The 24,614-nt window shown below is 38.1% G+C and overlaps 1 protein-coding gene across 20 annotated transcripts in view; it reads left to right on the top strand.

Moving 5' to 3' along the window:
- Positions 1–24,614, top strand: part of CCDC91 (coiled-coil domain containing 91) — a 336,822-nt gene that overhangs the window by 143,891 nt on the left and 168,317 nt on the right. For 15 of the 20 annotated variants that reach the window (XM_083819591.1, XM_083819585.1, XM_083819599.1 and 12 more), the window contains 2 exons: positions 3,654–3,842; positions 5,298–5,402. The exons of 1 other annotated variant lie outside the window; for it this stretch is intronic. In XM_083819591.1, the coding sequence (XP_083675717.1) occupies positions 3,654–3,842; positions 5,298–5,402 (294 nt within the window). The remainder of the gene's footprint in view (positions 1–3,653; positions 3,843–5,297; positions 5,403–24,614) is intronic. 4 more of the 20 variants (XM_083819588.1, XM_083819586.1, XM_083819589.1 and 1 more) reach the window with 1 other exon arrangement.

The following is a 24,614-nucleotide window of genomic DNA, read 5'->3' as shown; positions in this document are numbered from 1 at the left end:
TGCAGGACCTTGCACTTGGCCTTGTTGAACTTCATGAGGTTTGCATGGACCCACCTCTCAAGCCTGCCAAGGTCCCCATGGATGGCATCCCTTCCCTACAGTGTGTTAACTGCACTGCTCAGCCTGGTGTCATCTGCAAAATTCCTGAGGGTGCACTTAATCCCACTGTCCATGTCACTGACAAAGACATTAAATAATCACAGCTACAATACAGAACACTGAGGATCATCACTCATTACTGGTCTCCACCTGGATGTTGAGCTGTTGACTGTAACTCTTTGAATGTGACCAGCCAGCCAATTTCTTATTCACTGAGTGGTCCATCTGTCAAGTCCATGTCCCTCTAATTTAGAAGCAAGGATGTTGTGCAGGACAGTGTCAAATGCTTTGCACAGGTCCAGGTAGATGATGTCAGTTGCTCTTCCCTTTTTGACCTGTGCTGTAACCCCACTGTAGAAGGCCACCAGATTTGTCAGGCATAATTTGCCCGTAGTGAAGCTTTGTTGGCTGTCACTAATCACTTCTTTGTTTTCCAAGTGCCGTAGTATAATTTCCAGGAGAATCTGCCACCATGGTTTTGAGAAATATTGTATATAGTGTTATTTTTTTCAGTTCTGTTTTTTTCCTGCATGAGTTTAAAGATTGTGGCAGATCACAAAACTAAAAAAAAAAAAAAAAGTCTTAATTGTCATCTTGATCTCCATTTGTAGCTGAAATTCTGCTGAGAATTGATGCAGCTTTCTTTTTTTTTTTTTTTTTTTTCTGATGCCAGATAGGGTAATTTTCTGCCTTAAGCTCTTCATCTACCTCCCTGGCAGTGTTTTGATCAGCCAATTACTATTGCAAGCAGGATGATGAAAATATGCTTTTTTTCAGCCACAACAGATCCAACTTTTGGTTTCAGCTAACAGTGAAATATGAATGATCTGTATCCTTTCTGTCTGATCTAGGCCAAAATCTTTAGCTTTTACCTCTATTCTCTGGAAAGAGCACTTTAGATATTCCAGCATACTAAGGCTTAGGTGCATTTTTTTAAGCTAAGAAATATCTGATAGGGTAGTGTGAATGAAAATATATAATATGCTTTGCTACTTCTGAATAATCATTCTGAAATTCTGTTTTCAGGCTTTTTTTAGTTTTTATTTGTTCTGGACAGACCCATGCTTCCAAAAAACAATTTGCTGTCTTTTTAATGTAGGAAATAATACAAACTAAAGAATACAACATTATGAAGCATTTCTAAGGAGAGAAGAAAAGTTGATAAGTCTCTTAACATTATCTTGAAATGGAGGTCAGACTTTGCTCGTCTGAATAAGACTAAAGGAGGGTGGTGGGCATAAAACTATAATAAAGTATTCTTTTGCCTGTTGGAGGATGTTAAGAGAACTGTATTTTTCTATAACTCTGTCTTCAACACCTCTTGAAATTTTATATTAAACTTCACCTTTGCAAGGTCCAATGTCACCATTTTTGCAAGCGCCAGTCTTAAGACTGATGTATTACTCAGAAGTAGGATTAGCACACTGAGCTTCTCTTTGTTTCTGATAGAAGTGAAATTGAGAGCACAAACTGCAGTTTTCTTTGTCTGCTTTATCTACTGGATCTTGTGCATCTATGTACAGTCAAGATCTCTGTTCACAGAATCACAGAATCATCTAGGTTGGAAGAGACCTCCAAGATCACCTAGTCCAACCTCTGACCTAACACTAACAAGTCATCCGCTAAACCATATCACTAAGCTCTAAATCTAAACGTCTTTTAAAGACCTCCAGGGATGGTGACTCAACCACTTCCCTGGGCAGCCCATTCCAATGCCTAACAACCCTTTCAGTAAAGAAGTTCTTCCTAATATCCAACCTAAACCTCCCCTGGCACAACCATAGCCCATTCCCCCTCATCCTGTCACTGAGCACGTGGGAGAATAGACTAATCCCCACCTTGCTACAGCCTCCTTTAAGGTACCTATAGAGTGCAATAAGGTCTCCCCTGAGCCTCGTCTTCTCCAGGCTGAACAATCCCAGCTCCCTCAGCTGCTCCTCGGAAGATGTGTTCTCCAGACCGCTCACCAGCTTCATTGCCCTTTTCTGGACTCTCTCGAGCACCTCCATGTCCTTCTTGTAGCGAGGGGCCCAAAACTGAACACAGTACTCGAGGTGCGGCCTCACCAGAGCCGAGTACAGGGGGACAATCACCTCCCTAGACCTGCTGGCCACACTGCTTCTTTTACAAGCCAGGATGCTGTTGGCCTTCTTGCCTACCTGAGCACACTGCTGGCTCATATTCAGTAGACTATCAACCAATACTCCCAGGTCCTTCTCTGCCAGGCAGCTTTCTAACCACTCATCTCTGAGCCTGTAGTGCTGCTTGGGGTTGTTGTGCCCCAGGTGCAGGACCTGGCACTTGGCCTTGTTGAACTTCGTACGGTTGGCCTCAGCCCATTGGTCCATCCAGATCCTATCCTCCTATCCTTCTGCAGAGCCTTCCTACCCTCGAGCAGATCGACACATCCACCTAACTTGGTGTCGTCTGCAAAATTACTGAGGGTGCACTCGATCCCCTCATCCAGATCATCAATAAAGATATTAAAGAGAACTGGCCCCAGTACTGAGCCCTGTAATTTTGTTTGTTTTCTTTTGAATCTAGATATGCTTATTCAGTAACCAAAAAGTCAATTATTTGAAGGTCTGTTTTGAATAAAAGGTGTTAGGGGAATGAATTAAGTCATATCAGTCAATTGTGTCTTAAAAAAACATACTGAGATGTTTCTTTTACCATCCCTCCCCGAATCTCAAGTGCTGTTGGCTTTCAAAAAGCTAGAATAAAAATGGCAGTTGAAGTTAATTTACCATCTCTTTTCTTTGAAGTTTCTTTGTTGCTATATAAACAAGTAATGTTTATTTAATTTGGGGGGGGGGCAACTTGAATTTCTGTTAATCATAATACAAAATACTTTAAATTTCACCTGATTTATTTTTGTACTTTGCTTAAAATACAGTCTTGTTTATGTTCCATCTGTTTTCCGTTGTATATTCAAGAAGCCTGTTTCAATTTCTGTACTTGTACAATTTACTGAAATAGTATTAACTGTTGTAGACATGTCCTGATTACTCTTATTCTCTTAGTCAAGCCCCAGTATATTCATTTCAGAAAAAAATAAATCTGTTTTATAAATCTGTTTTTTAATTGGAATCCTTTTTAATCACTTCCCTTACCATGGCTGCTGTTTGTAGTCTGCATTGGGCAAAAATGTAAGCGTGACTAATCCAAGGAGAGTTTATTTCGCTGTAAGTCTGAGTCTTTGAGACCAGTGATTTGTTTCATTTTTGTCCCTTTCTCACCTCTCTTTAGTATTTTGACCTCATTCAGATCTGAGATATCTAATATCCTCCTTCTTAAGCCTTCTCCAAATTATTTCTTGAAAAGCTGTGGAGGAAATTGGAAGGATTGATCCGAATGCTGGTAGAATTACTAGCTACTGTTCTGTTGTTGGACTTTTCTTCTTGGCCAGCACATAGAACACGTGTTCATGGCTAACTTCAGCGAATTGTGGTTACAAATAAATAACCTTAGTGTTTATAGTTTTTAAATCTACAATTTCATTTGGAAATAAAATTTGACTTGAATGTTAAATTCCCTTTTACTATCTCCTTTAGAATCAAGTAGATATTCAAGTTGCCTCTTTGAATTTAAATGAAGACTTATCCTTAGTCACATCAGCCATTGGTACAGATGATGATGAGACAAGGAGAAAAAACGAATTGAAGAGCTGTCTTCAACAAACTGTAGCAAACCTAGAAACCAAGCTTTGCACTGCTGAAGAAGAAAAAATAAAAACAAAAAAGGTATGACTGTTTTTTCATATAAATATTTGACATTTATATGGAATTTAAGTATAGTTTGAGCTGTCAGATTTATAGATTTGTTTTGGGAGAAATTAGGCAAATTTAAAAGAAATTATCCAAATTCAGCAAAAATACTTTTTCTTCATGTCAGATCTTTTGCAATGAGCCTTAAGTTTTAGGAAAAAAATGATTCCCCCCCATTTTTTCTTTTAAGATATAGAGAAAGATAAGATATCTCAGCATAAAGCTATGTAGTTAGTATTTATAGTGGCTCGCCCGTGTTTTGGGAGTGAGCATGCGGTCACTGAAGTTGAAAGTTGATAGCCTTTGGCTATCTATATGAACATAATATGTAATACTTCCTCCCCTCCCTCCTCCAGGAGTGCTGGTAACTAAATTCTTCATATTGCTTCCACAACGAATATGGTATAGTCCTACACCAAGTAGGACTACGCGTGTAGTTATGCATCTAAGCTAGTCAGAGGTCAATGAGACGCTGGAAAGTAAGAAGGTTTAATTTCTTGTATTCTTAATGCTGTTCATTGATAGCTATCAAGATGTGCTAGGGATGAAGGAAATGGATTGTTGGAAATGAACATGAGTATGGGGATGAGCCAAGAATGGGAAGGCCTGGAGTGGATTGATATTTCTAGGAGTTAAGTATGGAAGAAGGTTGGTAAGGTATAAGTCTATAAGCATAGACTTTAAGAATAGATACTGAGAGCTGGGCTGTAAATGAAGAAGAGTTGAAAAATCTGTTTCTGTCCCTACAGTTGAATCAGACTTTGAATATCAGGAACTGTTCTTATTTCATCCAAAAGCAGGACTGAACTAAACATACCTGCTCCTTTTGTCCTCCTTCTGACCCTTTCCGTTTTGCTTTTTGTTTGAATAGCTGTACAGTGATCTGGCAGGTTTCTGAAATGGCTTCTTGCAGGGCTCCAAAAATAGTTGCTTTTGAGCAACTGAAAAGGTGCTAGCAGCTTGCCTGTAGGAATTGGTTTGGTAGGAGCAACATCTGCATGTAAAACTCTTTAGCCCTTTCTACAGCAAATAATTTTGGAGTTTAGTCAGTAGGGTCATTCTCCTTCCTCTCTCTTGGCTCTTGCAGGGGGGATACTAGCACAGGATGTTAAAATTCTAGTAATTCTGGAGCTGTAGGTAGAGATCATTAGGGCTGTATGGAACAGGATTTCTGCCTTTGGAGAGAAAATATTTTCTAAAAGTGTGTTTAATAGGCTTTTCAAATGCATAAAGCCGGCAGCCATTAAAAATATGAAAATATTTGACTTCAAATACCTTATGCTTCTCAAAATTGCAGTTTTTGTTATGAAGTTATGATAGGAAATGGCGTATCTTCAGAAATGAAACTAGTTGGAATGATGACCTGAATCTGTATTTTCACAATTCAAAAATGTTCGTAATTTTCCATATTTTATTTTCTAACCTTTGTAGGAATTAGAATATTTACTGGAAAAAAATAGTATTCTAGAAATGAATTTCTTGAAGGAAAAAAAAGAAAAGCTACTTAAATATCAAGATCATTACAAGATGATCCAGGTAATTTCATTTCATTTCTTGTAGTATCTTGCTGTGTTCAGGGATATTTTGTGTGAAGTATGTTTCTGTTCAACAATTCCTCTGGTAAGTATCTTCAGGCCTGCTCCAGAGCTTTTTGAATTTGAAGAATTTTAAGGGTCTTCAAATCAGCCTGATTTTGACATTAGCAGGAATATAGATTTAATAGTCTGCATGACTGTCTCTCAAATCGCATAACTGTAGTATGATCAATTTCATAGAACACATTAAAATAAAACCACCAATTTGCCAAATAGATGCATATTTAACACTGTCTTATGCTCTAGAGTAGTTATGGCCCCTTACTTGGAAAATATTAGCTGACTTCAATATTAGTGGAGTAGTTTGTGTTACATAACAACAAAACTGGAAAATATAATTAGATGCTAGAAAATGGAATTAAAATTGCTTCCATCACAAACATCGAGATCATTAAATACACGCTTGATGTCTCACATATACAAAATTTTTCCGTTTTACTTCCTAGAATTTACGGTAACCTATTTTTTTTTGTGTGTATGTGTGTAACATCCTACTCAAATGTTTGCTAGCTATGTTATAAAACATGTTGCCTAAAAACCTTCTGATTTATGGAGTATCAGATTGGCTAAAGGAAATCATAAACTCTTGACATTTTAATTAGTGGATCTTATTTTTTTAATTTTTTTTTAATTACTTTAAAGTATTTTAACAGTACTCTTCATGCAGAAATATTTAAGTAGTGGAAATGTTACTTAGAATCATAGAATCATTAAGGTTGGAAGAGACCTCCAAGATCATCTGGTCCAACCAACCCCCCTACCACCAATATCATCCACTGTCCAACCTTTCCTTAAACACCCCCCTTAGGTTTGCAAATGTCCACCTGTCACTTATACCTCTTTGTTAGACTCTACAGTTTTCAAGAATGCTAGACGAAAGGGTCATAACCTTTAACTTTGTAGAAAATATCATGCGTTTCCTCTTGTTTTCTGTATATAGTCAAAATCAAATCAGAGAAAAAATGTCATGCTTCTAAGAGCTAAGAGTTAAAATTATTTTCATGAAATGAATATTGTGTGCCTTCTTTTAATACAGCTTTTAATGCCAATTACTTTTGCCTTTCTCCCTTAGCTTCTACAATACCAGGGCCAACACCTGTGGCCACACACTGAGTAAACTTGGCAGATACAGAATACAGATGTCCATCTCACTGGCATTTCTTTTTCAAGTAGAAACAGCTGACTATTAGCTCTTACTTGAAAAGCTTAAAAGCAGACTTTTGACTCTGGTATAGTTTTGGAAACTTTCAGGATAAGACTTTTAACGTAAATAATTCTGATGCCCTATACTATAGATGTGCATTGACTTCATTCCTTTTATATGAAGTTTTTGTTCTAATGTTTGGCTGTGACAATTGTCGTATAAGATGGGTCTAATATGTACTATAAGTGAACATGCATTATTTCATGGTACTTTATATTCAATAATTGACTGTTAATCACAAGTGCCGGAAGTCAGTTAATTAGTAAATCTATTCTCAAAAGCTGATTTGGAGGTAACATAGCCAAAAAGTCAGTGAGATCTTTAAACCAGTGTTGTGGTTTAACCCGGCCGGCAGCTAAACACCACACAGCCGTTCGCTCACCCTCCCCCCTCCCTCTCTGGGATGGGGGAGAGAAATGGGAAAGTAAAGCCTGTGAGCTGAGATAAAGACAGTTTATTAAGACAGGAAAATAATAATAACAATAATAATAATAATAATGATGATAATAGTATTAATAATAATAATGTGTACGAAACAAGTGATGCACAATGCAATTGCTCACCACGCGCTGACCGATGCCCAGCCTATCCCTGAGCAGCCGGCCCCCCCACCCCGGCCAGCCACCCCTATATATTGTTTAGCATGACCTCAGATGGTATGGAATACCCCTTTGGCCAGTTTGGGTCAACTGTCCTGGGTCTGTCCCCTCCCAGCTCCTGCTGCACCCCTAGCCTGCTTGCTGGCAGGACAGAGTGAGAAGCTGAAAAGTCCTTGGCTTGGTGTAAGCACTGCTCTGCAACAATTAAAACATCAGCATGTTATCAGCTCTCTTCTCATCCTAATCCAAAACATAGCACCCTACCAGCTGCTAGGAGGAAAATTAACTCTGTCCTAACTGAAACCAGGACAACCAGGTAATATTTAGATTAAACTTTCCTCTTTTGTGAGTTTATTGTTTTAAGTTCTGAGAAGATTTTATTAATCTGACTTTGTCAATTAAGTCAGTTATTCTTATTTTATAAGCTTTATGGATTCTGAGGTCTGGCCTGGAATGACTTGGATTGATAAGAGATATTTCACATTGTTAGTCCCAGCTTAAGTATTCCCTGCTGATCCAGATAATGCTTTTTTATTTTGTCACAAAATTGTCTAAATAAAATATGCTTTTAGGCTTTTTGATGATATTAATACAAACATTTTGAAAGATGAGATAAAGAGCATAAAGCATATACATATGTTTTCTCTGAGTTGGGTTAGCATGCTAATGAAGTGAATTGTGCTTTGCAATAGTCATAAAATTCTTCATAACTCTGAAAAAAACCTTACAGTTGCTCTGGCAATGCTGAAAATGGAAGAATTGAAGGGGAGTGATAATTGCTGCTCCTAATCATGGGGACCGGCATTCAGAGTCCTTGGTATAGTGCTAGTGCTTCACCAGTTGATGATGATAATGGAGTGTTTCCGCATTTTTGCGTGTGAAAGACAAGTAATAAGTTCTGTTTCATCTAAATAAAGTCAATATTAAAAAAATCAAGATTGAACAGAGCACGTAATATTTTTCCATTTTAATGTTGTTTCCGTATGTTACTACAACAACCAGAGACAGTAAAGGGGCGGTTGTGGGTTCATAAATAGAATAAGCAAATTGGTATTAACTAGTATTATAGATTCATTTTAATATTTAATGTAATGGTCTCTTTGAGATATTGAACTCATGCAAGTTGGTAAAATTAGAATTATGATTCCCACACTCCTTGTAATTTCTTACTTATATAGGCAGGAACAAAACAGGCACAAATGTATGTCTGACTTTTTTTCGTTTTTGATCACATGGTCATAAGTATATTCATTTTATTTTTTTATCACCTCTGCTCCTCACTAAATAGGAGGTGCTGCATATTTTCAAGACATTCAGTGATAGGAGGCAATATGGTTTTTGACCATAATGCCAAATTAAGCCACTCTAATCCTGCAAATCTAAAATTTTGTGGCAGACTCATTGCAATATGTTGCAGAAATGAATAAATGCTACATTCTAAAACTACAAAAGAAATTTATAATATAGTGAGGGAAAAATGTTAAAGTAAATGCTTGTGTTAGTAGATGACATTCTCTAATTTGCAGATCAGAAGGGGAACATTCAGTTTGAGAAGAGAAAATAGTGCCTGGGTTCTAGCGTTCTGAGTGGGACCTTGATTCTTTGGATAGATTGTTTAGTTGATAAGACTTACAATGTTTGGTCTATCTGCAGACAGCAGTTGTTGATGATTCACTGAGAACTGCTGATTTACCACATGGTTTTATTTGAAGTAATACTGCATTGCTGTTGGAAAATTTTAGTTGCGTTGTAGTTATATACATTTTTTCCCATCATCAACCCTTTCTGGAAGTTAAGCAGGCTTTTTTTTTTTTTTTTTTCATAGCACAACGTAGTTGATGTGGTGTGATTTTCTTTTTGAAACAGACACTTTTTCTTTTGGCTACTGACATCTATTCTTCTAACTTAACAAATCCGTAGTTCTTCTGAAAGTAGTGAAGATGTTTTTGTGTGGAATCCTTTGTTTCTTTTTTCCCTTTTTGTTTAGGAAACATATTTGCAATTTTTAATTAAAAAAAAAGTGTCTTTTTGCTTATTTTATTTAACAATATTCTTATTGTTGCAGAAGGTTATGATTTAAAAATTAATTAGTTTAGTACTATGATTTTGTTTTGACTTGATGTTCTTGTGTCTAAAGAAGTAATTCAGATGGATTCCTTAAATGATGTTTTAGAAAGGTAAGAGAGGAAGATTATACTGAAGAAAACTGTAACATCAGTACATAATGATCCAAAGGTCGTGAACTAACTCATAGCTAGAATTAAATTGCATGGTAATATAAGTGTAATCATTGCTGTTATTAGATGTTTCATCTATTTATTTCTGTAGCTTTTTTATGTTTGGGTGGTTCTTTCCATTAAGTTCCCACTAAATGTAATATTTAAATTATAAAGCTTCAAATTATTAGTAAAAGACTTTAAGTGTAATTAAGTAAAGACAATAAATGATAAATTTGAGATTTTGGGCTAGTTTCTTCCCTCATAATTCTGAAAGACGAGTTTATTTTTATTCTGATTAATTTTGTTTTCCTTATATATTGGACCCATATAGCATGCTCCCTCATGTAGAATAAAATGCTTAATTGTCTCTTTCCTTGCTTTTGGAGATGATGCTTCAAAACCTTAAAATGTTTCATTTATATGTACCTTAGAAATATTATGTTCATGCTAGATTCATCATAGATTGATGCCTTTAGATTAAGTAAAATTTTATAAACAGTGATTTTGATCTATACAAATCTCAAAACTCGCACCCAATACATGTAAAAATTTGTATTCGTAAGATATTGAAAAAGGAATGTTAAGTAATGTGGCTTATTGTGATGCTGCCTAATTTTGTGTGTATGGATACTTCTGCTTTTCCTCTTTCTGTTAGTATTTAAAATGATTTGCCTTACCTTAACCCCCTTAAAATCTTTGTGTTTAGATGCAAGCGATATCATAGTAATCTATTAATTAAATAAAAGACTGAATAAGTAAATACTAGCCTTGGTGGTTACATGCTAAACTTTCTATCGTAATAATATTAAAACTATGAAGTTATATTATGTTAGCTGTATTAGAAAGTATCGCTTGGAGGAGTGTTTCCGAGAACAAAAGAATAATTTCATTTTCACAATTGACAATGGCAGAATTGTTTTGCAATGATGACAGAAGGTTTTTCAGAGATAAATTAGGATGTCAGTAGCTGACAAGGGTAAAGCAAGACCACAGCATTCTGTGTGTCTTGTAGTCTGAATGTTCATTGGTGTCCTGCAGAGGGGAGGAGGACAGCAGTTAAATGAGAATACAAGGTATTAATAGGGATTGAGGAGTGGGAAATTAATCATAGATAACACTTCTCTTCACTGCTCCTAATGTGAAGCGAGGGGGTGGGGTTGCCCTTTATGTGAGGGAGCAATTAGAGTGTACCCAGCTCCACCTGGGAGAGGGTGAAGGACAAGTGGAGAGCTTGTGGGTGAGATTTAAGGGGTGGGCTGGTATGGGAGACACTTGTGGGGGTGTACTACAGGTCACCAGATCAGGAGGACGTGGTCAATGAGGCCTTCTACAAACAGCTGGTAGTAGCCTCAAGATCACGGGCGCTGGTTCTCATTGGGACTTCAATTATCCAGACATCTGTTGGGTAAGCAACTCGGCCAGGCACGAGCAGTCCAAACAGTTCCTTCAATGCATTGAAGACAATTTTCTGATGCAGGTGGTGGAGGAGCTGACGAGGAGGGGGGTGCTTCTGGACCTTGTCCTTACCAACAGGGATGGGCTTGTTAGGGATGTGGAGGTTGGGGGCAGCTTGGGATGCAGCGACCATGAGATAGTGGAGTTCAAGATGGAACTTGGTGGAAGAAGTAAGGCTAAAAGCAGGATTGCTACCCTGGACTTTTGAAGAGCCAACTTTGACCTCTTCCAGGACCTGCTTGGGAGTATCTCATGGGCTAGGTTGGTAGAAGGCAAGGGTGCTTGTGAGAGCTGGGCTACATTTAAACAGCACTTCTTTCAAGCTCAGGATCGGTGCATCCCTAAGAGTGGGAAATGGGGCAGGAAACCTGCGTGGATGAGCAAGGAGCTAATCGATAAGATCAAAAGGAAGAGGAAGGTCTATGAAATGTGGAAAAGGGACCTGTCCTCTTGGAAGGAGTATAGGAGTGTTGTCAGGGCCTGCAGGGACGTGACGAGGAAGGCTAAAGCCCACCTAGAGATGAGGCTTGCAAAAGAGATAAAAGATAATAAGAAGGGTTTTTTAAGTATGTAAACAGTAAAAGGAAGACTAGGGATAATGTAGGTCCCTTGCTGAATGAGGGGGGTGTCCTGGTAACGGGAGACGCCGAGAAAGCGGAGATACTGAATACTTTCTTTGCTTCGGTCTTTGCTTCAAGGACTCCTCCCCGGGACTCCTCGACCCTGGCAGGAGGAGAAAGGGGCTGGGAAATGGAGGGCTGCCCCGTGGTTGACCCAAGGGTAGTTGGGGAGCGCCTGAGTGGGCTCAGCGCACACAAATCCATGGACCCCGATGGGATGCATCCACGTGTGCTAAGGGAGTTGGCAGAGGTGATCGCCGAACTGCTCTCTATCATCTTTGAAAGGTCCTGGAGAACAGGAGAGGTGCCTGAAGACTGGAGGATAGCCAATGTCACTCCGGTCTTCAAGAAGGGCAAGAAGGAGGATCTGGGAAACTACAGGCCAGTCAGTCTCACCTCTGTCCCTGGAAAGGTGTTGGAACAGCTTGTTCTGGATGTCATCTCCAAGCAATCGGAAGAGAAGAATGTTATGAGGAGTAGTCAGCGTGGATTCACCAAGCGCAAGTCATGCTTGACCAACCTTGTTGCCTTCTATGATGGCATCACCAGCTGGGTAGATGGGGGCAGATCAGTGGATGTCATCTACCTTGACTTTAGCAAGGCTTTTGATACTGTCTCCCATGACATCCTGCTAGCAAAGCTGAAAAAGTGTGGGATAGAGGAGTGGACAGTAAGGTGGGTTGAGAACTGGCTGACTGGCTGAGCTGAGAGGGTGGTGATCGGGGGCACAGAGTCCGGCTGGAGACCTGTGACTAGCGGTGTTCCCCAGGGGTTGGTGCTGGGTCCAGTTTTGTTCAACATCTTCATCAATGACCTTGATGAGGGAATAGTGTCTGCCCTCAGCAAGTATGCCGATGACATGAAGCTGGGAGGAGTGGCTGACATGCCAGAAGGTTGTGCCACCATTTAGCGAGACCTGGACCAGCTGGAGAGATGGGTAGGAACAAACCAAATGAGGTTTAATAAGAGCAAGTGTAGAGTCCTGCACCTGGGAAGGAACAACTGGATTTATCAGTACAGGCTGGGGAACAACCTGCTGGAGAGGAGCTCTGAGGAGAAGGACCTGGGGGTCCTGGTGGACGACAGGTTGACCATGAGCCAGCAGTGTGCCCTGGTGGCCGAGAGGGCCAATGGGATCCTGGCGTGCATTAAAAGGAGCGTTGCCAGCAGGTCAAGGGAGGTGATCCTCCCCCTCTACTCTGCCCTGGTCAGGCCTCACCTGGAGTACTGTGTCCAGTTCTGGGCTCCCCGGTACAAAAAAGACAGGGATCTCCTGGAAAGAGTCCAGCAGAGGGCCACAAAGATGATACAGGGCCTGGAGCATCTTCCCTATGAGGAAAGGCTGAGAGACCTGGGTCTGTTCAGCCTGGAGAAGAGAAGACTGAGAGGGGATCTCATCAATGTGTATAAATACCTGAGGTGTGGGAGACAGAGGGATTTGGCCAACCTCTTTTCAGTGGTTTGTGGGGATAGGACAAGGGGCAATGGCCACAAGATAGAGCACAGGAAGTTCCGCACCAGCATGCGAAAGAACTTCACGGTGAGGGTGACAGAGCACTGGAACAGGCTGCTTAGGGAGGTTGTGGAGTCTCCTTCTCTGGAGATATTCAAGGCCCATCTGGACGTCTACCTGGGCAGCCTGCTCTAAGGAGCCTGCTTTGGCAGGGGGGTTGGACCCAATGATCTTTCAAGGTCCTTTCCACCCCCTTCGATTCTGTGGTTCTGTGATCTTGTCCAAGGGATGGTTCCTTTTCTAAGGGATCTCATCCTATAGTTGTGATGCATGTGTCTCTGATGTGGCCTCAGAATGACTGGTGTGCATAGGGTACAGATGACTGAAGGGTAACCTTTCTGGTCTGCTCCTTTCCTAAGTCACCTTCTCCTTCCAACCACCCTGCATCGTTAGATTTTTTGCCTGTTCCTTCATGTCTGTTTTTGTTCCTACTTGTATTTCTATGCTTGCTTCTGATGTTGCTAATGGATAAAGTCAGCTGTCCTTCTTTCTGCCTTCATGTCTTCCTTTCTCATCCAGTACTGACAACTAGGGAGTAGAATTCTGCTTCTAGCATGGGTCCTTCCAGCATTTGAGAGAAGAACAAATTGGGCTTTCTAAATTGTTCAGCCAGTTTTCTTGTTGGTGCAGGCATTCTGTCTGTTTTCAGCCAGCTCAAGAACTGTGATATGTGGTCCATCACCTGTCCAGATTGTGAGTAGTCTCAGTGGCTGAAACATGTCACATTAGATTTGAAATGGACATCTTTATTGAGAAATAGTCCTGTTCACATTGACAACAGGAAGGTTTCAAAGTCTGTGTATTTGGGATAAACAAAGATGATCCCAAAGAGAAAGCTTCCTATTCTGGAACACCCCAGAACTGTACTTTTAATGTGGATAAGCAACAAACATTCATTTACTAAAGTAATTTGATGAAACAATTCTGAAGTAACAGGGTGAAATGGTCATGTTTACTAATGCTAGTTGGTCATATGATTAATAAATTTTGTAATCTGTGTTGGAAGATATAACTTTCTTTGGAGGCAAGTATTCGTGTGTATTAATTCTCTGGTAAATGTAGTGTACCCCTATGCAACTAGACACGTTTTTAAGTTCTGATAAAGAGAACAGTTTTTCTGTTTTGGAGGGAAGCTCTTTGGGGGGGCTGGAGGGGAAATCAAGTGAGAGAAGATAACATCCAAGAATTTGTCTGTTGCCATTTTAAAGAACCTGAAATGATGTACAGCATGAGTCATTTTTTTCTCCAAACTGAAGTTCACCTTTGAAATTCATTTTGTGATTATTCATGCTGCAAAGGTTATCTACTTTCCAGAGAACCTGATGAAGCAGTAGCTGACAGATTTGCTTCTGATTGCAAGCTGAGTATACCTTGATAAAATGCTTTACAACAATCTGTAAACACGGTAATTGAAGAGAAGAAATTACTTGTGCTCCCTGCCCCCAACATCTCTATCTGAATTCAAAGGGAAAAGTTACTGTTTTCCTGAAACATGACAGTGTATAAGAGTGCTGGGGGGGGCGGGGGGGGCGGGACCGGACCTCAACCATAGCCTGTTTTATGCTAAAGTTTCAGTTAGATTTTAATTAATTCTACCTTAACTTGAGTTCTGATAGGAAGAGGATGATGGAAAACTACAGACTCAAATGCGTTCTCAGTATGGATTGGCCATAATTAAGCTGGTCAGCTGAAATCTGAAGATATACATTCTTCTGTTACTGGGAAGTTAGGTTATGAAACAGTTCCTTTTCTTGAGCTGACTCTGAAGATTTAGGGATGACTGACATACCTACACCATGTAAACAGGGAAAATACCTTACCGTTTTGCTGTCATTCCTGTTTCTGTACTGTTGAAGTAGGTTAAACATAAATGCTTCTGTGCTTGCACATTTGCTGTGCTGAACCAGTTTAACAACTCTGATTTCAGTTTGTCCACACATAGACACTAGAAATGTCATCAATTTTAATATAATCTTCCTTGGATTTTAAATGGAAATTGAGTGTCTAATTTACATGACATACTTCACAAATCTCTTAAATTTAAAAATGTTAATGCTGTCTTGTATTTCTTAATGGAAACTGGAAACTTGCAGATAATTCAGAATCTTGGCCAGGAGTAAATAATATCCAGTGTGACTGATGCTACTTATGATTGATATTAGTGGTAAAGCACATATGAAAGCTACTTTAATTAATTAATAAATATCAGTCTAAAAGTTAGTTACTCACAGAAAACATTTGATGGTATTTGACAGTTAAGTTAGTTACATTTTTTGCTATCATACTTTATAGGAAGCTCTTTGCTTCCCCTGTATATTAATTATCAGTTTGAAAACTACTGTTCTAAAAATAATTGTGATAAAGTAGAAATAATCCATCTAAAAGACTTTATTTCATTCAAATCATTGCACCTGAAGAGACCTCTTGAGTCATCTAGTTGAACCTCAGATTGCTCAGCACAGTGTCCAGTTGTGTTTTGAATATCTGCACAGATGGAGTCTCCACAGTCTCAATGGGCAACCTGGTGACCACTCTCACAGTAGAAAGATTTTCTTATGTTCAAGCAGAATTTCCTGTATTTCAGGTTGTGCCCAGTGCTTATAGCTTGTCACAAGGCACTATTGAGAAGAGTCTGGCTCCTTCTTCGTTCCCTCCCATCAGGTATTTATACACATTAAGATCCACCTTGACTTCTTCTCCAGGCTGAATACTCCCAAGCTCTCTAAGCCTCTCATTGTATGAAAGATGCTCCAATCCCTTAATCATCTTTGCAGTTCTTTGCTGAGCTCATTCCAGTATGGTCATGTCTTGTACTGGGGTGCCTGGAACTGTGCATAGTCCTCCAGATGTGACCTCAGCAGTGTTGAGCTGAGAGGAAGTACCATCTCCCTCAGCCTGCTGGCAACACTCCTAATGCAACCCAGGATACCATTGGTCATTCTTGCTGACAGCCATGTATTGCTGAGTTGTGGTCAGCGTGTCCACCATGTCCCACAAGTTTCTTTCTCTGCAAAGCTGTTTTCCAGCCCTTTGGTCCTTGGTGTGTACTGGTTAATGCCCAGGTGCAGGACTTAGCGTTTCCTTTTGTTGAACTCCACAGAGTCCTCAAAAGGCTGAATGGCAGAATGATCAGAATGATACTCTTTCTGGTTTTGTGTCATCTACAGACTTGCTGATGGTGCACTCTACCTCATCATCTAGATCATTAAAGAAGAGTTTAGACAGTATTGGTCCCCCAGTATTGGGGTATACTAGTGCCTTGTCTGCAGGTAGACTTTGTGCCACTGATCATAACCCTCTGAGCTCAAGCATTCAGCCAGTTTGTCCACCTCACTTTCCATTTATCTAACCTGTACTTTTTGAGCTTATCTAGGAGACTGACTAAAGCCTTGCTTCAAGTTGAGATAAATAACTCAAGACAAACACCACTAACTCCTCATCCACCAAGATAGCTGTTGGTTAAGCATATTTTTTTCCTTTTTAAGTTCATACCAACTACTACCAATCACCTTCTTCTATTTCATGTGTCTGGAAATGGTTTCCAGAATCAATTACTCCATCACCTTCCTAGGGAATGAAGTGAGGCTGACAGGCCTCTTTCTAGCCCTTCCTGAAGACAGGCATGACATTTGCTTTCCTCTGGTCCTTGGAAACCTCTCCTCATTGCCATGATCTTTGAAAAATAATTAAGTAGCCTCAAAACGACATCAGTCAGCTCCCTCAGCACTTGTGGCTGCACCCAGTCACGCACCACGGACTTGATAATGTTTGTTTTGTTTTAGTGTTCCATAGTCTGATCTGCTTCCATTGAGGGTTTAAGCCCTCCTTGCTGCAGACTTTCCCTAGAGTCTTAGGGACCAGTCTTAAGACATTGAGACAAGGCATTTTTTGTGTCCTTTGCTACCAGGTCCCCCTTCCCAACTCAGCAACAGGTTTGTGTTTTTCCTAGCCTTCCTCTTGATATTAATATATTTCTGGAGTAAATTTTTTTGTTGTTGTTGCCCTTCACATCTCTTGCCAGGTTCAACTCTAAATGGGCTTTGGCTTTCCTAACCCTATATCCCTATGTGCTTGGGACAGCATCTCTGTATTCCTTCTGGATCACCTGTCCCTGCTTCCACATCCTGAACACTTCCCGTGATTTTAGTGAGGAGCTCCTTGTTTATTCATGCAGGCTTCTTGCTGCCTTTGATTTCCTGCTTGTTGGGGTGGACCATTCTTGAGCTTGGAGGAGGTGATCCTTTAATAGGAATGAGCTCTCTCGGAGCCCACCTGTTTCTCATGGGATTCTTCTTAGCAGACCCCCGTAAGAGACCAAAGTCTACTCGTAAAGTCCAGTGTTGTGAACCTGCTTTTTGCCCTGTTCCCTTTTCTCAAGATCCTGTACTCCACCATCTCGCGGTCATTGCAGCCAAAGCTGCTGTGCATTTTTACATCCCCAAACAGAACTTCTATGTTTGTATCAGGCCCAGAGGAGCACCCAAGAGACTGACACAGTCAGCTGTGTTAGAAAGTTGTCAGCATGCTCCAAAATTCTTTGGTATTGCTTGTGCCCAGCTGTGTTGTCCTTCCAGTAGATCCTGGGATGCTTAACATTCCCCATGAGGACCAGGGCCTGCAAATGTGAGGCTTCTTCGAGATATCTGAAGAAGGCCTCATCTAGAGCAGGCAGATGCAGCCATGTCAGCTATGTTGGCCTGCCCACTAATCCTGACCCTGACAGTTCTTGACTGATCACCTCCCTCAAAACAGAGCTCTGTGCCTTCCAGCTGCTCTCTTACATCAAGGGCAACTCCTTCTTCTTGCCTTCCTGGCCTTTCCTTCCAAAAGACTGCATTTATGATTCTGAAAAATTAATTGCATTTATGATTCTGAAAACGGTGTTACACAGGAGATGGGAAACAGGTCTCAGAGGTAGGTGCTTTATGTGGCTGGAGTACTCAAAAATGTGTTTTCTTACAAAACTAATATATGACTTACATCCTGTTAAATACCATCTTCTAAGAAAATATTTAGGTTGGTTTTAGGTGCAGACATGGAGGAGACAGAATACTAATAATGAAAAATAGGTGTGAAAAAATTTATCTACTGTACCTGAAACTAAGCTTATAAATGAGATTCCTGGAAATTTTACAGGCCACAGCAAGGTTTAAAACGGAACACTGAAAAATAGAGATTTCAGAAAAGGCACTTTTACAGATAGCAATGCATCATTTTGCTGATCTGTTAAAGGTATTTATGGATGTGGCAACAATACTATGCCCACTTCTTTTTCAAGCGTGTGCCAGATACCTCACATATATTTCTCCACCTTTAAAAAAAAAAAAAATTACTCTTGTTACTTTTCCTTCAGACAATCATTTTTATCCGGTCTCTGTTAATCACTTGAATTATTTATCTTTTGGCCTGTATTTTTTTCGAGTTTTAGTGTCTTCATTACTCAAAATTATTTTTGCAGACTATGAATAAAAGGACTCTTTATTCCTTTTAGGAAAAGATTCTTCTCCCTTGCCTTGTGTTTTCTTTTTTCTTTTCTTTTCTTTTTTTTTATTTTCCTTCAGACTTAAATTCCTCTTTTTTGTTCAAACAAATTCTTTTTTTTTTTTTTTTCTGAATTATTTTATTATCTTGTGGCTAGCTGGAAGAGTGGAAATTAAGACTTAGCATGGTGGATTTCTTTTAGAAATATTCTGTCTCTTATGATATTGCACTGTTAGTTAACAGCTTTGAATACCCAACTTGCCTTGCACTGTATTCAGTTAGTCATATAGCTGCCTAGCGTTTTTTCACAATTAGGTACCTCCTTTGACTGTTTGGTTTTAAAGATATACCAGGGATTGTGCTTAGACAACTTCAATTTTTCAAGGATGTAAGTAAGTAAAAACAACAACAACAACAAAATCACATTATATATATTGTTTTGAGACCAAGGTTCCTGTCTTACCATTTTAAAACTGGCCTGGCCTGTTTTATGGTGCATCATAAATTTATTTGAATGAATTGACTAATATGTTGTGTTTCTCAAGTCCATCACAGATAGTACACAAATCCATTCACAGTGAGTGTGCTCAATATGATTCATTTTTTATCTGTTTAACCTGGGAATTCTAACTGAGACTGTTGTGAATGTCCAAAATATATTTAATTCACTGACAAATTGGAGTTCATTAACACCAATCTTATCAAGATTTTCACTAGATCTAGTGTTTGTAGAAATTGTATTTTGTTGGAAAAACATAGTGAGAATGTGCGAAATGTACTTAGAATTAAGACCTATGTAGAGTAGACCTACTGTGGTTGTTCTGTAAAAGCAATGCTTCTAGGTAGATTATCTGTTAATTGGCATGCACTTGGGAATTATTTGGTACTTGATACGCACATGTGGGGAACAATACGAAAGCAACTCCACATCTCTGGATCAACTTGAGTCCTGTTTGTATTCAGTGTAAGTTATCTGATACTATTAGTGAAATTATCGTGAGTACTTGAACATTGCTTACAATCAAAATACAAAATCTTACTAAATGTCAGTCAAAATTGTTAAATACTTTTACCAGCATTTTTGTTTTTCATGCTAATATAATTGGGAGAGATCAAGATACATAACAAACTTTAGGATATTTTTGGAACAATTTTAAAACATTGTCCTTTCCTTTATCTTTAACTGCTAAATCGTATTTGTTTCAGTGTTAATAAGTTTTGAAGGGTCACAGAATACACCTTATAATATCGGTAGAAGTTTTGTTGCCTATTTTACCTATTAGACACCTTTTAATTTACTTCAAACTGTATTAAGTTTTATGTATATTGCACATTTGATTCTGAATTAGTTTAGTTGAAATAACATAATTTGTCAAGTATTAAGTGACTGTATTTGTATAAATATATATTCTAACCTAAAATTCATATGTTGGAGGTTGATTACTATTTAACTAAGAAAAACTCACGTGACTTGCATGTCAAAATTAATTATACTAATGCATCTTTTATCCCCGTGAAACTTCCTTATTAATTATGCCTTTAAAATTTAGGCTCTTTTTGCTTAGAGTAATGCAATTGCTGTGATTTTAATATGTAGACAAAATGTATGGCATCTTAATTTTAACAGAACTGTAAACTACTGCCAAGGTAGGTAAGAGGTCATTTCTGTCTAGTTCTTGATACTGAGAGAATAGTTACAGTGGTAAAATATTACTTATTGCAGTTATCACGATAGAACATAAATACAGCAATTTCATATCATCGTTTTAAAACTGCTGACTGATTATGAGAAACTTAATAAAAGAAGGTTAGGGAGATGATGAAGAAAAGACATGGTAAAAGTCATCTCTATACACCAACATAACTAGATTACACATCCAACTTTATTTTGTCTTTAAATAAAAATATGTTTATACAAAGTAGTTTTTTAACACACGTTCTTACACAGAATACTTTTGATTTTGCTTAAATATAATCATAGTGACACTAATTACTTAGTTACTTCACTGCTACTGTTCTTAAAAAAATCAAAATAAAACTTTGCTTCTGAGACTTGTATATTTTTTCCTCATTAAAAGCTTAAAAGGACTAGAACAATGTGTGACATTTAAAGTAATCATGTACTTAAACTACTGAGATTTTTTTTCCTTTTTTTGGCAGAAGTTTTATCTTTTAAAGAAAACTGATACTAGTGGAAACTAGAAAATCTGTTCTTAAACCTGAAGGATGTTGAGATAAATTAATTGTCTAAACCAGACTTTCCTTGTTCTATAGAATTCCTTAAATATACCTGTTACTTAGACTCAACGGACACTATTTTAGTTTTGTATTTGCATTATAAATTTAAGCATCCTCAAGAAAGTAATTGTTTAGGATGATCAGCATTCGTTTCCAGAAATAAATACCATAATGAAATTTCACTTAAAAATCTGTAAGTGCAAGTCTGATTAGTGATTAAAAAATAATCCAAGATACTGAGGATAAAGGACTGAGAACAATTTTGAATTCCATCATGCATCATAATATTTTTCTGTATAGTAAATGCAGAATTACTGGCTGAAGTAAATTTAATTAATTTTTATGTTGGGAGAACAGTCCACGTTTCTGTGCTAGGTTTTCAAAGAGCTTAGTCTTAAGTCTGAGTTTGAAATAAGTATATAGAAAGAAGTGAATGTGTCATTGCAAAACAAATTTCCGTTCACCTGCTATATAGTATCTGAAATAGGTCTCAGTAACTCAGGGGAAAGTTAAAAAGGGAAAATATAGTTTGAGCTCATAAGCAAGAAGGAATGAAAAATATTCTATACCTCCCTTATAATCAGGCTGTGTAACCAGAAAAGTGTTTTTTTATTGTTTTTTTCTTCTTTTTTTTTGTTTGTTTGTTTGGTTGGTTGGTTGTTTTTTTTTTAATAATTGAAGAGTCTCCTTGTTAGTGCTGAAGAAGAAAAGGAAATAGCTATTTCCATCTTCATGACCTAAACCGTAATTTCAGGGAGTGTTTCACTCTGTTGGCTATTTCTGTGGCATTGTTTTTGCAAAATATTAATAATAATACATCATCCTTTGGGCTATTTAATGTTTGCTATTTAAAACTACTATGGAGCTATTCGTATTGAAGTTCTATGATAATGTAATTTTTTTCAAGCATGATGGTATGTATCATTTGTTTCCATTGAGGAAAATTTCATGTCAAGTTCATACCATACTTTTTTTTTGTAGCAGTTAAAATTTTGATTTAAACTATCATGATGTTTTTTGCAGTGAGTTGTGCTAAACACTTCAGATTGAAGATGCAAGAAATACTGTACTAGGTTATAATGAAAATCAACTGCTTCTAGGAAGATCTTGCTTTTCTTCCTTCCTTCTTTGTTTTCCAGCCTTTGTCTGGTGTTCTTCAGAACTGTTATTACTTACACTTGTTACAGTGACTGTATTAAATGAGGAAAATTATTTAAGTCTTAATGAGATTTGGCCAAAAATGCAGAGAACATCTCATATGCTTGGAGAAAGGATATGTTAGCTAACCAGTAACAAAGAACACAGGAGTAGTCTGAAGATATCATATCTCATGAAAATATGCAAAAGCTCTCAAGCGTCTTGTGGCATTTGCCTCCCTTCTTACATCAAGGTACTCTCTTGGATATTCTTTTGAGAACAGAATACTTATTAAATAAAAACAGCAACTCTTATACATATATATATAACAATTTCTATAAGAAATTAATTTCATAAATTTTCAACACATTCCTATTATCACCACCAATTACATCATCTTTTCAGACACCAGTCACTGCGATAACTGACTAATTTTCCATTGCATGGTGGAAACCCAATAGTATTTTTTAAGGAAGAAGTAATTTTTTAATTTGATTTTTGATATTTTGTATTTTTAATCTGTGCACTTTAGGTTTTTAAGTGTGGCCTCCTGGCTTTTAAATACCTTTACATATGCTTAATAAATCTGCATGCATCCAGTTGAGGAAGGCTGCATTTCAGAAGAATTTCCTTTTGCTTTTCAAGAACACTTTTAGCCAAAAGCCTTACTATAAGCAATGTTTGGGCCCCTCTGAAGAGGGGAGCTGCTCAGAACAAGAACGTGTCTTAATCATGATTTTTCTCATCTGGATTAGCCAATTTGTGGGAGGTCTGACGTAGTCTAAAATACCAAGAAATTTCAAACAAAGTTATAATACAGCTAAAGCATTCAGTCCCAGTGCTACAGCCTTTAAAAATCCATGTTTTGATTTGTCTTATACAACAAAAAGTGTGAGCTTGTTTCTGCATCCCTGCCAGCTGGCTTGTAGAAAGGAGCTGAGGGACTCTTGTGAAGGGGGGCATACGTATGGTCTTAGTTTGTAGAGTTAGAGGAAGTGATATTTGTGTCCAAAATAGAATTCCTTTGCCTCTCCCTGTCACTTTTTCAGCAACAGGAGGGTTCTTGCTGATATTGTTTTATCCTACTCCTGATTTTGTTGGGGAAAAGTATGATCTCTGCTTTGTGGTTTTTGAAACTACACATTGAATAGATTAAGTGGAGCTGTGGGGAGAGTTCCTATTGTACCAAAGAAAGAATTTCAGGGCTGAGAAGAAGGAAAAGAGGGAGTGAGAGAGGAGAGCATAATATAGAGATAATATAATGGCAAAGTGACAATGATCTATAGAGTGTGTCTTAGATACAGGAATGGAAAAGTCAGCTACTTCTTCAGTTATGTGTGCAAGTCTTGGAGGGAAGTGCAGTTCTCTATCCATGACGATGGGGGAAAGCAAGACTGTATTAGAAGACAGAAATTAGATATTAATCATGTTAATTTTGTTTGTCGCTTTATCTGTTCGTTGTTGGTGCAGGAGGAAAACTTCTAGGCAGTTTTCTTTCAGTTCTTTCCTTAAGAAAGATTTTCTGTAATGGGAAAGTTCTTTGGGTATCCTCTTACAGCTTCAACTGAAGTAAATAAAAGTCTCAACTGAAGGCTAAATTTGACTTTTTTTTTTTTTCTAACGTTGTCCCTAACTTTGTGTTTCATCCTTCAATTAATAGTCTGCTCTTAGGATTCAGTCTTTCAGAAAGCCTATTACACAAAAGATTTGATACCATTTCTCAAAGAATCTTTGACAGTTTTGGTTTTGTCTTGATGTCATCTATTGTGAAGGATGTTGAATTTTATTTCTTGTATCTTTTGAAAAGCACATGTATATGTGCCTTTGTTTTCACTATAATTTTTAGAATTTTGAATATTTTCCTGAATCCATTTGCCTTTTTGACAATTTCTATAATAGTATCACTTTTTTTTTTTAAGATGCATTAGGTGATGATACAGTTTCACGATCTGTAGTTGTTAAAATGTAGCGGGTCTGTGTGAGTAAAAAAACAAAACAAAACAAAAAAAAACACAAAACTATCATTGTAATAGCTTTTAGTTACCTCTAAGTAACATAATACAGTATCAATCATTGGCTTTTTCAGAATATGTTACAACTGATGTGTTCTGGTTTAATAAAAATATTTTTTGGTGATTTAAAGACTTTGCTTAGAGGAGGAGAATAGATGTGTTGGGGTACTTTGTGTGCCTGAATCTCTGGTATGGATGATGGATATTCTTTCATTGGGAAGGCAGGGCAGAAGAGGAGGTGAGGCTGTCATTTTTAAGAATAAACAGCATCATACCATGGAGAATTGGAGAGGATGGATCACAGAGTTTAGGAGAGCTGAGTTTTAGTCAGATGATGAGAGATCTGGCTGATGTCACTCGGAGATCACTATCATTTCAGATACTGAGGAAAGCCTGATTATAGGAGAAAGGTAAGGATAATTTGCAGATCTACAGGCTTGCCAGTCTGTTAGTCCTTGGAAAAAGTATGCAGCAACTGCCATTGGCAACTATTTTGGGGTAGATGAAGAAAGTTGGAATAACGAAGGATTTACCAAAAAAATACTGTGCATAATGAACCTTGATTGACTTCCGTGTCAAACCAATGAGACTGTGAATGAGGAGAATACAGTGAACACTGTATATTGACCTGAGCATGGAGAAGAGAAGGCTTAAGGGAAGCCTACAAGCAGATGT

The sequence above is a fragment of the Anser anser genome (genome assembly GCF_964211835.1).
Source record: "Anser anser genome assembly, chromosome: 1".
In the NCBI taxonomy this organism is placed as follows: Eukaryota; Metazoa; Chordata; class Aves; order Anseriformes; family Anatidae; genus Anser; species Anser anser.
The sequence above is the reverse complement of the archived record's forward strand: the minus strand, read 5'-3'. Positions and strand labels throughout refer to the sequence as shown.